At 42.2% G+C, this 17,616-nt stretch overlaps 1 protein-coding gene across 5 annotated transcripts in view; it reads right to left on the bottom strand.

Annotated features, from left to right (window-relative positions):
* Positions 1-4,566: 4,566 nt before the first annotated feature.
* The window catches only part of PIAS2 (protein inhibitor of activated STAT 2), a 32,735-nt gene continuing 19,685 nt past the window's right edge, over positions 4,567-17,616 (bottom strand). For 2 of the 5 annotated variants that reach the window (XM_057405707.1, XM_057405705.1), the window contains 9 exons: positions 17,095-17,229; positions 14,196-14,301; positions 13,537-13,610; positions 12,230-12,390; positions 11,488-11,621; positions 10,891-11,059; positions 8,600-8,739; positions 6,776-6,813; positions 4,567-5,377 (listed from right to left, as the gene is read on the bottom strand). In XM_057405707.1, coding sequence (XP_057261690.1) covers positions 5,207-5,377; positions 6,776-6,813; positions 8,600-8,739; positions 10,891-11,059; positions 11,488-11,621; positions 12,230-12,390; positions 13,537-13,610; positions 14,196-14,301; positions 17,095-17,229 — 1,128 coding nt within the window. In that variant the 3' untranslated portion in view covers positions 4,567-5,206. Of the gene's footprint in view, positions 5,378-6,775; positions 7,299-8,077; positions 8,126-8,599; positions 8,740-10,890; positions 11,060-11,487; positions 11,622-12,229; positions 12,391-13,536; positions 13,611-14,195; positions 14,302-17,094; positions 17,230-17,616 lie in introns of those variants that run through there. The other 3 variants (XM_057405706.1, XM_057405709.1, XM_057405708.1) reach the window with 3 other exon arrangements.

Genomic DNA, 17,616 nt, shown 5'->3' with positions numbered 1-17,616 from the left:
AAAGCTTGGAAAATACTTTCCATGCTAAAAGTATTTATCACCCAATACAGCTGTTCACATACCAGTTTGTCTTCAAAACAATTGCAAGATTTAAAACTTGCTTTAAAAATAATTCCAGACTACAGTGCTGGGTGGTGGGCAGGAAATCTAGCAGCTCAGTTACTAAAAACATGACTTGGCCATGAGGGCTGAAGAAGACAAGAACAAGAAAGGACGAAACAGCAGAATGGAGAGAGCCTTTTCACTTTGCTGGCATGTGAGACCCATGGTGACAAAGCAGGAGAGCTTTGGAGCCTCACTAGTATGGTTGTAAGAAAATGCGGGAGTTTTTAAGAACAGTTTTCACTGGATTCCTTGTCAGCCACATTTGAAGTTCTAATGGAAGGTACAGTGAGATCCCGTTTGTGTAAAACTTGCATCCTGTAGTAAATGCATTTACTACAAAGCACTAGAGGACTCTACTTGCTTTCCCAAAGACTGCTGAAGGTATTCACTGAGCATATGCACTTTTGTCTCACTTTGTGTATATAAGCTGCAGTCTGGTACTTGGAAACTTCACTGTCACATGAGGCAGAGAAGGCAGGCTGAGCTCCTGAAAGATATCTTGGAAGCAAGAATGAAGGCACTTGTTACACAGGAGAGAAATTTGTGAGGAGCCACCATGAGAAAAATATCAAGAAGAGCCGTCTGGAGGGGTTGTCTAATGCTGCCTGGCTGTATTTTAATGACTGGTGATCTCTTCCTTTTATGTAACTTGACTTTTTTTTTCTTATAGTGCCCAGAACTAGTGGCTAGTGGGCTGAACACAAAAATGGGACATGTTTCTGAAGAATCCCAAGTGGCAGAATCTCCAGCATTTGTGGTCAAGGCATTATCTACCTGTAAATGAGTCATTTGGTAGGTATCTTGTTACCCACATGCAATTAAAGAAAGACCTTGGCAGCATCAGAGACTGAAGAGTTCCTGTTTTATTAACTCCAAGATTGTTCCTATTGTCCCTTTCACATCTTCAGAACAAAGAGTTTACTCCTTATTTTCCTGCTGCCTCCTTTATTGGGTTTCTGTGCCAGCAGAAGGTGCCAAAAAATGTTAATGTTTTTCTGCATATTAAGACTTTCCAGTCTACACCAGATTCAGTTTCCATAATTATAAATCAAGGTCTTCCTTTGAAAGCCTGAAGAATTCATCTTCAGTGGCAGCAGGATAGAAAATTTGGTACCAATTTGAGTCTTTTAAGAGAAGAGCACCAGCCTGAGTATCATAAATGTCATCACCCCCTCTTGCTAATCTGTCTTTCAAATGATAAGTCTGATCCTTCGTATGCTGTACTGAAACTTCTAACATCTCAGCATGGTACAGAGCCCTTAGTCTCGTGTTGTGGTTTGTATAGTCCCTTTCCCTTTTCCCCACTCAAAATGCTGTTCAGGAGTATCCTGTGACCTTGTGACAGACATTTGCCAGTTTCATGAGATGAGTTTGGAACTCCTTGCCCATAAACGGTAATGCTGTTTTATTTTGGAGGAGGTTTCTTTGTCAAAGGACATAAGTGTGGTAACTGCTGAAATCATTTACACGTGTTTGTGTAAATGTTTTTATTTGGGTTTTGAGTATTTTGGGGTTTTTTTCCATTCTCCAGGTTTCCTTAGAGCTTAAAACAACTTCATCAAGAGACCCATTTTCCAAACATGGAAAAACAGTGTTACAGCTCAGCCTTGGTGGGATGTTCGTTACGCTGGGCTTGCAGTCTGAGTTTACATAGCATAGTAACATCCACATTTCTTGAAATCTGCCTTTTTAGTGCTTTGCCAAATCTGATTCTTGCTAAATCAGCAATCTAAAGACACAGGAAAGTATCAATATTCCTATAGACTCGTGGTTAAACATGGGTCTACAGTAGCAAAGCCTCAAGTCACAGCAGCAGCTCTTCACAGGACTGAACACTCAGGACAAGGGGATGACACTGCATGCAGATGAGGAAATGGCACAGGAAACACCTAGAGTTAAATATGATGGTCGTTTAGTGTCAGACTAAATGCTAAGTTAGCCCAGCATCTTGTTCATGGCAGTGACTAAAGTGGAAAATGCCCAAATTCTTGCTGCTGGATGTGTGCAGGACACCCTGGGGCTGTACTGTTGGACAGCAAGGTCCTGCCCGTGTGGCTCTTGAACGTTTCAGACCAATGTGACCTGGAAGGAGGAAAATCAGCAGCTGGCTCAGGCTGACAGGCCTACAGGTGTACAGTTCCAGCCTTTATGTAACCAGGATTTAGCAGCCAGCTCACTGCCAGAAAATGCAGGAATAGAGGCAGCAAATGGATGGGTGAGGGAAAGAAAAAAGGCCAGCTCTTGCGGCATGCCGCTCATTTACTTCCCTTCTGCAGATGGTCAGAAAGGCTATTTGCTATAGTTCATTACTGTGAGGGTGGTGAGGCACTGGAATGGGTTGCCCAAGGAAGTTGTGAATGCTCCATCCCTGGTGGTGGTCAAGGCCAGGTTGGACAGAGCCTTGGTGGCATGGTTTAGGATTAGGTGTCCTTGGCCATGGCAGGAAGATTGGAACTAGATGATCTTAAGGTCCTTTCCAACCCTAACTATTCTATGATTCAAAGCAGTAACCAGATGGAAAAAAAAAAAAGAGGTAAGACAGTCATTGAACCTGATGCACTTTAGAACCTACTGAAAGAAAAACAGACCAAAAAAATCATCTAGCTGTAATGGACAGGTTTGTTCAGAGTTGGGCTAATGGGGTACAGACTTGATTAAGTCGCACCCCCTGGTCCCCTGCGTAAATTCCTGGTTGTGACATGGCTGCACTGGAGTACTCCAACCCTCGATACAACCTCAAGTGAATGAAAGCATTTAGGGCTACCCAAGCCTTGTAATCACCTACTGCATGTACATCAGCACTGCAGGAAAACAGCATTGTTCACCTCAATGTCTTGCACCACAACCTAGGACAGGATAGCACTCCTCTGAATGGACAAGGCTCAAACGGCTGGAGTTTGCATTTGACATTGCTGTCATGGCACTAGAAGGTTTAAAGATAAATGTAGCTGCAAAGTTCCTACACAACCCTGCCTTAGCCATGAGAAGTAACTGCTACACAGGGCATAACAATTACTAACATTACAGCCATATTTCCAATACCCACTGTCTACAGCACATGTCCTACAAATGGCACTTGCCCTTATTGAGCAGCTGAATGCTTCAGTTGGACATTAGGAGCACAATTAACATCTTCCACAGTAGAAATCAGTTTGAAACATATTATTCAGAATGAATGTGGAACCTCTTTCCATACTGTAATAGTTCAAGTCACTGTGCAACTGGGATGCAGAAAGCACTGATACACCACCAGCCATAAGCAGAAAAAAAAAAAGCTTCATGAGCAGCATGGCTTTACTAGAAACAAATCATGCTAGAAACTGATTTGTAACAGGTGCAAAAAATTCAGCAGATAAGGAAAGAATCAAAACCATAGGCAATATTAAGACCAACATGTCAACTGAAGGCTGCTGTGGAAGATCATAAACCAAAAAGCAACAAAAAGCCCCAAGACAAAGACAAACTATAATGCACTGTTAAAGGCACGACTACAGGGCAGACAACAATTACAATAGATCCTGCTTCAATGTTTCTTATCCATGTACTTCAGATACTGGAATAGTAATAGAAGGCAAAAAGCACCAGACATCTGACTAAAGAAATAAAACGGGAACACAAAATTAGGGAAAACTGAAAGCTGGCCATTACAGAAGGAATAATCTCAAATATGATTACTCTGCAGAAACACACACTTGGAAAAGCTGCTATGTCAGCCTACACAAATAATACTACTATTCCAGCTCTGTGAATACAACTTGGTTTTCCTGGAACCTGTTCTGCATACAGCACTTCTGAGGCTATCGTGAGAGGGGCATGGGGAGACACAGAGCAAAGCAGCCCATTTGCAGAGGAGTAAAACAGGAGGACGGTGTTCCCACTGAATTATAAAAGCCATGATAGAAGGCTGTGTAAAGTGGGAAAAAGTGGCACTGCACTGTAACAACAGTTTCAGTCAGATGGGAATATTGTGCATCTATGAACAGCTTTTATCTTCCTCCTAAAACCCAAGCCTCCACAATGGCAAGCAGGAGTGTGGTGTTCCCAAACAGCATACAGCAGTTCCTGCAGTGACCAGAAACCATGAGAGCAAGAGATCCTAGAAAATACTCCTGCACTGGATAATGGAATTCCAGCTTTGCCTCCTTAGAGTTCTAGAGGAAGCATGCACTTCCCTTGGTCATCTGGTATGGGGCAGCAACTTCAGAAAGGGCCACCGAGGACCTCATTATCTAAAATGGCATTTAAAGGTGGGTTTTTGTGTTTTAGGTTGTTTTTCTTTTTTACTATCACCTCTTAAATTTAATCAAGCCAGAAATTCAACTATAGCTCAATGGTACACAGTTTGGAGATTTTGGTGGTGGGCAGGTGGCCCAATTCTGACAATGCAGTGCAGAGGTCACATAAAGCAGAGTTTGCATAGTCTATCCCCTCCCCAGCCCAAAGAACAGTACAAGGAGAAGCCACAGCTTAGGATTTTATTACTTTTATGAAAAACATGGAATCAGGAGCAAAAAAGGAGAAACAAATCTCTTTTACAGAGGCTTCCCCTATATCCCCAAGTTAAGGGGGAAGCCAGGAACAAGAGACATACAATTCAAGGCATGGCTATTTCACAGAGCTCCACTGTCTGAAATTTATTACAGGGGCCAGTGAAAATACTAGAAGTTCACTAACACATACACTTGTGCACTTAAGTCCAGGTCATGGTGGTTGTTACAGAGTGGTTAAGTGCCTTTTCATATATATATTAAAAAATGTTTGTTTTTACATTATTGCTGTCTTTTACAACAAAATTGAAAAACATTTGTTAAATCCACCCAGCAACAAGTCATCAGTTTCCCCAGAACAAGCCAGAAGCATGAAAGCATGATCAGAAGGTACCTTTTCTATACCAACTATTCAGTGGGCAACAGGAAAACTAAGAAAAGATCTATCACTTATGGTCCTAATGGAGGTGAATTTATTCCATTCCCCACAAGGCAAATCCTTTCAATAAATATCAGAGTAACCTGCCAGGTGCTGAAGTTCCAGAGAGAGAGAGAGAGCAGCAGCAGCTCTGTGCAGTGCATCCATCCCACAGTCCAGCATGCTGTTCCTTGCCTCAATCCAGCGAGATGATGTCAGGAGCACTGGTTATCACTCCTTCCTCGCTCCTGCTGGAAGAGCTAACCTGCGTGCTGCTGTCGTGGTGACTGGTCGATGTGATGATGCTGCCAGGTGTGCTGCTTGTTAAGGTTGAGGAAAGAGTATCCAAAAACATAGGACGACAGTACTGCTTGAAACAAGCAATGAAGAATTAGGATACTAACTGCAATAGGGAAATGCATGCTCTAAAGATACATCTTCCCTACAACAGGCACAAAACGCATTACATAACACATGCCCAGCAAGGACCAGAGTTCTGCAAAACCAGCAAGTGAGCAAGCAGACTGTGGCCATGACTTCTCCCTCTTCCTCCTCTTTTTGGTTTTCCCTTACTAACTGGTTAGCTTGAGCACTTACTAACATGTTAAAAAACACTGCCACATCCACAAGAAAAACAAACTATTATTTGGAAAATGTTCTCTGCCCACAGCTACTGGGCACAACCACCTGTGCCTGCTCCTTTCATTATGAAAGGCAGCAGAGTGCTTTTTGCTACTTCAGTGGAGGTCAGAGTAATTTCCTTCCCCTCGGGGCAGCAGCTGCATTTTCAAAGTCTATGCCATGATGATATGTTCAGGTCTCTAAACATTTTAGTTGTGATAAATGAGCCCTGATCAAGTCTGATTCAGAAAAATTACTAAGTTGGTTTAACCTCCCTGAGGTGGAAAACAAGCCTCCTGAAAGCACAGCTGAACATCCTGAGCACTCAGAAACACAAGGCTGCCAGGTGTCAAAGAGGAGGGCAGTGTAAGGCACCCCCTGCGTGCACACACACAGGCTTGTCACATCTCACTTTCTCCTAACCCTGTGGGTTCCAACTGGGGGCATATGCATGGAACTGAGCCTGAACGGTTTGAACTGTCCGAAGTGGACACTTCATGGCAGCGTATCTGCTTCCAGCCTCCCACGTTACTCCCACATTTGGCAGTTCAGATCTCAAGGTGAGGCACAGAGCATTGCAAGATGCAGTTAAGTGGGAAGGAGGAAGTTCAGCCTTTGTTTATAAAGGCACAAGAAAGTCCTACTGCTGTTGTGTTCTAGGGACAAAGATAAAGCAGAAGGTCTGCTTCAGATCCAAAGCCAACAGATCGGGTTTGAGTGTTAAATACAGGGATTATTATAAAAGTGTGCAGTCATGTGCCCATCAAATTAATGAAGATATTTTCTTTAGAACTTCCTCTCCTACTATTATCAAAACTAACAGCTGGTGAAGTATATCTGCAAGCTCCATCTGGCCTACAGATGCACAGTAGGAACTAAGAGTATGTGATGGGTGTATTCAAATCAGTTTCCACTTTAGAAGGGCAAACTATTGATAGAGTTTTGATGTCTGGATTTATCATACTACAGCTAAACAGAATCCTATGATGTGTCCTCATTACCACCTCTTGGACTGTCCTGGGTTGTGGTTAGGTCTAGGCAAGTGGTCTCAAACATGGTATGGACAGTGACTGTACCCTGAGAATTACTTGAAAAGTATGTCACAAAACCCAGAAATTAAACCCCCAGCAGTTCAGAAACATACCTGAGAATCTACTGGCATAAGCGAAAGAAAATCCAAACCTAGAAAAAAGAAAAGGATAATAAGTGGATGAGCCTTTTATTTATAAACCACAAATTTAAGGAACTGTCTATTCTTTGTGGTCATAGAACAGATTTTGTTACAGTTTCTATATGGAATATACCACTGTGACACCACTCTCAACGACTACTTCAGGCAGCAGCAAAACGAGTTATCTAGTACAAAGTGGCTCTTTTTAAGAATGAGAATGACATAATGATGTATTATTCACTGGATATTGCAGGGTGGTTCAATGTGGTTGCTTAGATGGAGGTTGCCATTTGGAGCTGTTGGTTCATAATGCAAGTTTCACTGCATATTGTACCTGACTTGGCCAAACTGGGACATGAAGAGTGTCATCACATTAAGGATGCTGGAATGAAGTAAAGTCACAACATGCACAAGTCCAAAAACAAGCAGCAGGTCTCTTCCTCCACCCACGGGCAGCCAATAAGGAAACATTTCTAATATCATCCCCGTTTTGTGTCTAGACAAATAAAAGGAATGAAGAAGAGGAAACTACAAGTAGTTCAAGGTATATCCTCCAAGAGCAGTGACAGCTAGCGTCCATCTTATACACCATTAGCGTGTAAGCATTTAGGGCAAGATGTTTAAAATTACTAAATCAATGAGAAATTACAGCCTTTTTTGTTTTATTTCTAAATATTGGCCTTGTGTTTGCTATGTCAACAGAAAGACATGGGAAACTTACTCCCTCCCTCTCCCTTCACCTCCAAATCTGTTCAGACTAGTGGCATCTCTCCTCCTCTTCTCCAGTAGAGAAAAAAAAGTCATAAAGGAGGTTTAAGCTCAGCTACTTTTGCAGAATTGGCAGCGTCTTTTATTCTTGCACATTCTAGGGTTTCAATTGGCAGAGATGGGCAACAGTTCTAGACTCCCATTCTCTCAGCTTACTCTGCAACTTGGGAAGACAGCCGAATTCTTAACAAGGGAGAAGTGGAGGGAGGGAGCAGTAAGGGAACCAAAATGGACAGAGAAACAAGGGGAATTACATCCATCCCATTGCCAAACTGGTGCTGAAAGAAGAGGAAAAAACCCAGAGATGTTGCAGGGGAGAAATGGAGACAGGCAATGAAGGGAAGAGAGGGAAGTACAGGAGGCCAACGTGACACCTGTCACCACAAGTCACCATTTCCTTGGCTCTGGGTTCATACAGCCAGCAAACAGAACCCCCAGAGTCCCTCATATACAGTGTTCTTTTCAAAGAGCCACAATAGAAAACAATCAGTATCCCCACCTTGTCTGATATTTAGCAGCAGTGTTGAAGAATACATCATAGGCATTTAGGTTTGTCTAGATAAAGAAAGTCAATAGAGGTCAGCTTACATATTGTAGCTCACCTTAACCTTTTTCATACAGTCTAGACAGAGCACCATTAGAATCAGTTAACAGAACTATCTCTATGTCTAGAATTGGGATGAGTCAGTGCCATCACACGTCTATAACTTAAATAAGCACCTACTCTCCCTTTCATCTACAGTACGTAATATCAGGATGTTTACTCAAAGTCTAACTGAATACAGCAAGAGCATTTCCGGCTGCTGTTCCACAGCGCCGATTTGTACCCCAGAAGTAATGTTTTTCATATCAATGTTGCCAAGTGCAATCCGAAACTGGAAAAAACAGCCTCTACTGGACTGTCTTACACATCACATCAGCACAATACTGCATATTGTCTTGTTCCATTAAAGAAGAAACCAGTAAGTATTAATTCTCCAATTTCCACCCACCCCACAAACTCAAACATTATAAACAGCCACCACCTACTTGGCAGATCTGATGAAATATTGGAAATTCGTGGATGATGGAATGGTACCGGACAGTCTGTTAATGAAGGAGGAATAGCAGCAGTATTCACCGTTGTCACGCTGGGCACTCTGACCGTAGATGGCTGGTACATGAGCACCCTGTTTTAAACAGCATGGGAAATAACAAACAACCTGGCCGTTAGTTACAGAGCAGAAAGCACACGCTCTTACTCACAAAATCACTCTGTGATAACACAGCACGGCTACTCACTACACAGTATTCCACTCCAATTTCCTTTTTCATAACAGTCTTCATAATAACATAACTGTATCTTGGATCTCAACAGCAGCTGTGACATAAGAGCAAGCTGGCATTAAAACAAAGTACAGTGCTGGAGTCATGTAGAGCAGTCTACCATTCAGACACAGAACTGGGTATCTGTATCTGAGGAGCACCCTTGGAGGGATTTGCAGGTAGACAGAGCCAGCAGCAGACTTCTCATGTCAATTTCTCCCCACGAGTGTTCCTTGGTGCTATCCCATCCCACCAAGGGCATGACTGGGCATTGTTCAGCCCCTGGAGCACAGATCAGAGTTAACCACCAAACCCACCTTTACTCAGAGGCTAAGCCCAAGCTAAGTTCAGCTCTCCAGGAGCTTGCAACCAGTTTAAACCCTTCTGCATCCCCACCTTCAGCCCGATTACTTTGCAGCACTGTTAAAGACAACACAACACTCATTCAGCCACATGCATAGAGTATTTCATAAGCTCCAAGTCACGTAGAAACACCCAGAGTCTTACTCCTGGCTGCTCCACTCTAGCTGTGAGTATTACTCACGTTCTCCTCCCCACACTGCTGCATTGGTATATTTATGCTGCTTCTGATTTCAGAAGCTTGGATTTCAGACCCTCCTTCTCAAGCACCTCTTACACTTCAGCCTACATTGCTTCTGCCTACACGAATGCATCCCACAGTTTTGCCAAAACCAGCATTCAGGCAACCCTGTTCACAGGAGATAAGCTATTTCCCAAAAGCCTGGCTTTGACTTGGATTTGAAGAATGAAAACATGCCATTTCCATACCCAAACAGCAAGGAAAATACATCGGTCACAGACACAAGAAAACTCAGTCCTCCCACAATTATGGTTGCAGGTAGCCATCTCAAATACAAGAGCATGGAAGAAAGTCTTGGTGCCTTCTGAAACTTCATTAAGAGATGTGTTTGTAGCTATTTTGTTCTTAGAAAATAAAGTCTTTTGCAGAAGGACTACTCCACAATCCTCACAAAAAGCAACAGCATGTCAGCATTACTGCTGAAAGTTGTTGATGACCAGCTATTTGCTCACCAAAGACCACACATTCTTGCAGACTAGAAACACAGCACACCTGCTAATTACTTCAAGAGCTAGCAAAACAGAAGGGGTTTGGGTTTTATTACTATTATTTTAGTACAAGACATAAGCCACTATGCTGCGAGACGCAGACACACACCTCATGCAGGCAGCAACACTAACTACTAAGCCATGACTAGCACCGCCTCATGGAGCGGTGACTGTTGGTGAGCCTAACCAGTGCCCCTCTCTCCCTGCAGGTCTCCTGCACCCAAAAGGCCAAGAGCAAGAATGTTATGGAAACCACAAACCAACTGCATCCAAGTTGCACAGACTGCGACAAGACAGAGGGCAGCACAACAGCAAAGAAGCTAGTTAAACCTGACCCTGAAGTCTGGCACATCTACAGAGACAGATCAGTTGACAGGGGACTTGAAGCTGTTGACTGTGCTGAGATGCAGGACTGACTGATAACCACAGCCAACAGCATCCACAACATACCAGATTTTAACAGAGGGATGGAGGAAAAACTTGTCTTAATTCAAAACAGCAAAGCGCCTCCCTTCCAAGACCAACAGGATGGATGAAACACACAATGCAGCCTCGTTTCCTGGGCACCACAGCAGATTCAAGGGTGTAACAGACAGCAAAAGAAAAGCTTTCAAGATGACACTAACTTAGCAAGAATGCACAAAACTCCTCCACTTGGCATAATCTGCTTTCTCAGGAGAATCTCTTTTTCTATGGAGAAATATCCCTGCAAACACAGCAATAGTCAGCGCAAGTCTTGATAGTGTTTCACCTGTACAAAGGTACTGTATCAGAGGTACTGCATCTTCTACAAGGAGAGGCCTAGAAATTCTCCTCTGGAAGTGTGGAGCTGGATCCCGAACAGAGATTGCAAGTCTGCCTGTCTATGCATCAGTTTATCTGAGACATTACAGAGTTACAACTATCTATCTTTAAAATTGACAAACCCTCTGGCTTGGCTTCCACGTGATCCGGACTTATAAGCGCACTTCCTTTTGGGAGGAGCATCGTCTTCATCAGAAGAGCTTTCTTTTGTCAAGTCAATAACATCAGCTTGCTTCTTGTTTGCCTCACTGGCAATTGTCGCAGAACACTGTTTGCTAACAACACTGGAACCTAAACGAGAAAATAAAGTATCACTGTTGTTTTAAAGGCTGTTGACATTAGCAGTTTCTATCTGCAGACCAGAAATGCAAATCCTGTTTTAGCTCATCTTCCTGGCTACTGCAGAGAATGTTATGTCCCAGGAACTGTTTTATTAGTATTCTGTACCATGCTGAGATTATTAAAGCACAAACTGTCATCTTCTTTTATCAGTGTAAGGACCTTAAATAAGAGAAACCTTCCGTTCTCTTAACGGCTATTATGAAGAGCAAAGACCCAAAATGCACATTGTTTGAGAAGCAACCCTTTCTTTTTTGTTTCAATGGCAAGAAGTATTAAGCCCTCCACAAAACAAAACGCCAACATCCATAAGAATTATACAGGATGCAATTAAGTCTCCAGGACTTTTGTCAGTACATACAGTCACCAGATGTACATACTGTCTATGTTAGTGCACTGTGGACCTGAGACTTTCACACCATCCGTCTTTGGCCTCATGGGGCACCAAGAGCCATCTTCTTGGAATTTAATCTCGTCCACATCAGAACACTCATTAAGGATTTCCATGAAGAGCCTGAAATATAAAGGTGAATGGTTTTATTTTTTGACTCCAGGTAAGTTTTTTTATCGTAAGTGAAAAGGAGGCACAGTTGAAAAGCTAATTATGATCACACCTTCAACCCACTGCATGTACTTTCTCCTTAGTTAATCTTACCTGAAAGCCTGTAATTACAGCTGTCACAGACAAAGCCTAGAAGAGCAACCTGACCTACCAATATTCCACTCTGACACTACTGCAATTCACAGAATTCATAAAAAAACAGAAGTTGCCATCCTCTGAATCAAGTTTGATACTTGTTTATGAGTTTAAGTTTAAATTTAAAGTTAACAGCTTAAGAGTAATGGTTATGTAAAAAGGAGATCAATCCTTAGATGTCACATTTGGGTTTCTCCAGAAGAAATACACTGAGGATCAGGAGTTTGATGATGCAGTCTGGAGATAAATTTCTGTAGTTTGTTACATGGGAATAGAAACATAGTTTAATGATACCTCCCAAACCAAAATATTTTGATGAAAAAAAAATGGTATGAAATGGCTAAAACTCACAAAAGCTGCAAAAGTAGCCATCACGTGCAGAACAAAAAAAATTAACTGTGTAATCTCCAAGCCCAGTCTCTTACCCATCCAAGATCAGGCTCTCATAGGCTGCCTTTTTGTCACAGACAGGGCAGATCCAGGTGGGTTTCTTCTCATTCATTTGAAGATAAAGAGCAGCATCAAAACATTGCAGATGAGTGCAAGTAACAGCCCGACATGGGATTGTCAGTCTCATTTTTCCCAGCTGCAGGAGAGGCATTTAAAGAATGTCAGAACAGAAGGCAGTGAAGTAGATCTGGATGGCTAACAAAGTCAGAGGCACAGAATCATGGAATAGTTTGGATTGAAAGGGACCTTCATAGGTCATCTAGTCTAACATCTCTGCAATGAGCAGGAACATCTTCAGCCAGGTTGCTCCAAGCCCTGTCCAACCAGGCACGGAACATCTCCAGGGCTGGAACATTCACCACCTCTGGGCAACCCATACCAGTGCCTCATCACCCTCACAGTAAAGAATTTTTTCCTCACATCCAGCCTGAATCTCCCCCTTTTAGTTTAAACCCATCACCCCTCACTCTACCACAACAGGCCCTCCTAAAAAGTCTCTCCCCATCTTTCTTAATAGGCCCCTTTTATAGGCAATCCGTGTGTCTCTTTTCTCCACAGAGGTGCCCAGTGCTAAGGATACTGCAGGCAAATCCACCCTTCATTGTTCTTAAACAGTAAAGCCATCCTCAAAGGCTTCACTGAACTGAAAACAGCCAGAAACATTCCTAATGGATCTGCTAATAACTAATGCCCTTCCAATAACTAATGTGAATAAAAACTGAATCCTGGAAATAAAAAAAACCTACTGAAGTTCCCACTTTTGGAATACTTGGCTAAAAAATGGCAAAGGGGAGTTTGAGTTCAGGTTACATTAGAATGGCATAATACCTATTTTAACATTTAGTTTAACAGACCAGTCACAAACACAAGGCCAGTTATTACCCAAGAAAAGAAACCCCAAGGCAGCATTACCCGTTACACAGTGATCATTCTGTCTGTCATAGCAGCTGACAGTATAAGCAATACCACCAAGATGAGGGTATCAGAAGTTTTATTTATCACCAAATCCTTTAATTATTGTCACCCTACCCAATTAAGTCTCAACACCTCAATATGCAAGATTACATCTTCTACAGGCCTCATTACACACGAGAAGCAATTTGATTCTACTTGTATTACACCAGCTGCATTCAGTTGTTTGAATACTGCTATAATCAGGTGCTTATAGATGCACTCTTCTCCCCAGTGCTTTATATTAATGAAGCAGTATATAAAAAAGTGGGGCTGCTTTTAGAAAGATGAAAATACAGATCTGCATATGGTAACTTCCAGCCATACTTACAGGACACATCAGAGACACACGCAGACTGGTGGTGGCAATCTCACTATCGGGGTCCGCAGTTAATTTTTCTTTAACTATTAAAGAAGTTACAACAGACATTATTTAAACTGCTAATCTTGATTTGCCAGTACTTGTACTTTATTTCAAGCTATCTAAAAAAATTAAGCACCTAGGAAACTAGATCATAGCAATATCAAACCACCAACAGTTTCACTATTTATAAGCAACTGGCAAACACTGTTCATTGCAAGACTGTTTGATGTGCAGCAGATGCATTAACAGCCACAACAGTTAGTAGAGCAAACTCAGCCCAGCATACAAAGATGAATAAAACAATCACCAGTGAGTGAGGGACAAAGACAATCAGCAAAACATGCAAGTGAAGAGAGTTTAGAATATCTGCACCTCACAACCCACCTCAATAAGGGCTGCTCATAGAATTCTCATAAGAACATTTTGGACAGGATCTTTAGATGTGCTCCCAATCAGCACAGCTACCCTCACTGAAAGCATGCATAATGCCCCAGCAATAGCAAAGGGAAATTTGATAATCCAGGCATGGACTTCTTTCAGAATGCTGCAAATCCCCTAAGGATTAACAGTTAAAGAGCCACCAACCACCCTCAAGAAGTACAGACAGGCAAATTAATATAACTTACTTAGTGCTCTGGAATGATCAGGGTTCCTGATGCCTTTAATTTTTAGTCTCTGCAACAGCATTGCTGAAGTGAGCTGGCGGACAAGATATACAGACATGGAGTAATTCTACAAAGAGAGTGATGAAAGATTAGTTTCATACAGTACTTTCACCATGACAACAGATCAGTGTTTACACTAGTTGTAGCATACAGAAAAAAACAAAAACTTGCCCATTTTGGGCTTCACAGTTATGAAAGCCTTAAAGGATGACTTCAGTACTGTGAAAGAGTCCAATACTCTGCCAGAACTCTCCTGTCAATCCAGTCTGGGCTCTTTCCTTGGAAAGATGATTTAGAGTGAAACACACCTGCCCATGCATGCAGCCTTTGAGAACTTCTCACACCTGTCTCCTAAATCCTTCCCTTTTTTCAGTGTCAATCTGTTATGGGGAGCTCAAAGTGACAAAAGATGAATGGTCTTTCAGGTACAACCACAACACCTTCACATGGCATGCAGCTGCACCAACTTCTTTGCACCTGTTCTTCAGCTTGCTCTGTACTGTTAAGTCAAGCCTCATTACTCCATACCTACTCCTCCTAGGCTGGCTACATTCCCTAGCATTCACTTCTCTTCCCTAATTCACACCACTTGCCAGCTTCTTTTGTTCGGTCTCCCTTCAAGGTCACTAGGGAAAATTCTTCCAAGTCCCACTGCTGCAGAATAATAATGATTTCAACAGTATAACAAACACAACCTGTGATCTCTTATTATCACTCCCTGCCAGCCATCTTCTTATATTTTCTGGTACCACACTACTCCTCCTTTACCACCCAGAGGAAAACAAGCGCTTACCCAGATGAGCAAATAAAGTAATCTAAACACATGGGAAACCACCAAAACAAACTGATAATTTTTTTTCATCCTTAAAGAATGACCATACACTGCACTGTTTACCGCCCACAGAAAGAATTTTATCAGCTCAAGGCTGACCACCTCTGTGGGGTTAATGTCTTCTTTGATCAGAAGCCCTCCACTATCAGACAACAACACGTCCACAAGTCCACTCCAAACTGTTCCTGGGGGTTTTATTTATGAGGATGAATCCTGACAACTCCCTTGTAAGTTCTAATACTTACAGCAAAGCACCAACAACCCAAAGAACTCACTCTACCTCTCAGTGCAAAGGGAGATGCAGGGACAACCTCCAATTCATCTCCTTCCAAGACAGTATTGTTTTGCAATACAGAGGGGAGAAAGAAAGCAGGGATCAGCAGGACAGGCCAAGACCACACAATGCTGCTGTCATTTCCAGATCCTTGTGCTTTATGACTGGAAAACAATGGCATAGATCTTTCCCTCCACCTCTGAGAAATGAAACCTTTGCCGTTTCCTTCACCTGCTTCCTGAACATTAGCTTTCTCTCCAGTTTCTTTTTGAAATAGTATTTAGCGTATAAAAGCTTATACTGGAGTGTCACTTTGAAATGTGGCATGTCTCCAGTCCACAGGCTTTGATTTTGAAGAAAAAAAGAAGTAAACTGCTTTGATAACTGAATGCAGATGGATTTACACTAGTCACAGACAGAGCTGTAAGTAGTTTTTGACTTACCAACAGCTGAAATGCTGCTGCAACAGCCACCCATACCTAGGAGGAACTCAGAAATTCTTCACATTCTCCCTTCCTTTCCTTACTAAATCCATAGGAGGATTTCTAAACAGACACACAGTCGTTTTGAAGGCTAATCCCTTTTCAATTATGACTAATGACTGCAGGCACTAGGAAGCAACAGGTATGTTTCAGTCACCATCGCCTTTATCTCCTGCTACCTCAAGTCTAGCATGCTTCCCCTCACTGCAGCTTTCCATGAAGTTTAGAACTCTATGAAGAAGCTTCAATTTTCATTTCTTCCCCTCCAACTCTGCATCCCTCCCCACATTGAGTCACTTCTCCCTCAGGTCACCCAAACTTCCAGAATACTCTTCATTGGAAAGAACACACATGATGTATGGTCATTTCTTAAGGAACATACTGCTCAAACATCCTTCTTTAGAAACACACACCTGCACAAGTAGGGTCCAACAAAGCATGTCTGAAACCCATCAAGTCCAGAAACAGCTTGGCACCTCCCCAGGAAACCCTGCCTGCCTGTAAATTCCACCCCTTTTTTGGTATATTTGCAAGTTCAATTTTAAACTGACTCAGAGAGAAACCATTTTCATGTACAAAAAAAAAAAGGGAATCTCAGAAGAACAGAGATGGAAACATCCATTGAGCAGTTCTTCCTATGAAATAAAAATTGCTTCAGTGAAGCTACTTATTACTTGGTTAGAAAATACAAAGCCCTCAAAAGCAAATGCATGCTTCCACTCTCATGGCCTTGGCACATCCGCAGTTTAAAAAGCCTTCTTTCTCTGGCTTTTTAATGGACAGATATTGTGAAACATGCCTTAGAATACAGAATCCCAGACTGGTCTGGGTTGGAAAGGACCTCAAAGCTCCTCCAGTTCCAACCGCTTAGACCAAGTTGCTCAAAGCCATTTTTTACACTGTGAGGCTACAAGGAGGAAAGCAGGTTTTCCTTTTGTTATTTTGTCATGTCTGAACTGTTTTGTACTGTTCACGCCACAAGTAGCTTCAGGTAGTTTTGACACACATTTCAGGCAGCCCCTAACAGCTGGCCTTCTAATGTGTATTCCATAAGGAGGTCATTGCCACGTGTATGTGAATCTTATATATGTTACTGTAAAATACTATACTTCTAGAGCAAATCTTCCCTGACACTTATTCTAAGTTCAGCCACCTAATACTAAACACTTGCTGGTGTACACCTGGCCAGCAATACTGAGTTTTCCTTCTCAGGTTATTATTAAATGAGGTTATTTAGACAACTTCCCACATCCTACAGAACATACAGTTTACCTTCCCAATTTCAGAAGCCCAGGAAATGGAAATCTGGTTCGGCACAGCTGATGAGAGCCTAACTAGAGATGTTATGTTCAAGGGACGTCCAGGTCGCTTCTGTTCAATCCCGTTTTTTGGTGGTGGAGCATATCCCTGTGGAAAGAACAGGACAGACAATAACAGTTACCAAGTTTTCCCACTGTACTCTGAAACCTGATGAAGCAGGCTTGTTAGTTTTAAACAGATCTATGGGAAGCAAGTAAACCTAGAGGCTCTCCAGGCTGGAGTCCAAATTCAACACTTACTCTGAGAAATCCTAGCCTTTGAAGTCTTAATGCCACAAGTCAACCATAATTTTAAAGCATTGTTTTGTTCTAAAGTGGTTTTAGGGACGTGCTAAAGAAGTGGGAGAGAATGCAATTTAAGGCCAGGTGTAAGTTTACTAGAAGAGTAAAAAGTCATGTTGATGCTTTCTGTCCTTTTTTTTTTTTCACCCCACTGAAAGAGGAGAACAACACAAGGACACAGCCTTTAGTGACA

The sequence above is a fragment of the Pezoporus wallicus genome, unplaced genomic scaffold (assembly GCF_028554395.1).
Source record: "Pezoporus wallicus isolate ANWC-B61680 ecotype Strahan unplaced genomic scaffold, APGP_CSIRO_Pwel_v1 scaffold_13428, whole genome shotgun sequence".
In the NCBI taxonomy this organism is placed as follows: Eukaryota; Metazoa; Chordata; class Aves; order Psittaciformes; family Psittacidae; genus Pezoporus; species Pezoporus wallicus.
This window is presented reverse-complemented; position numbering and strand designations above follow the sequence as displayed.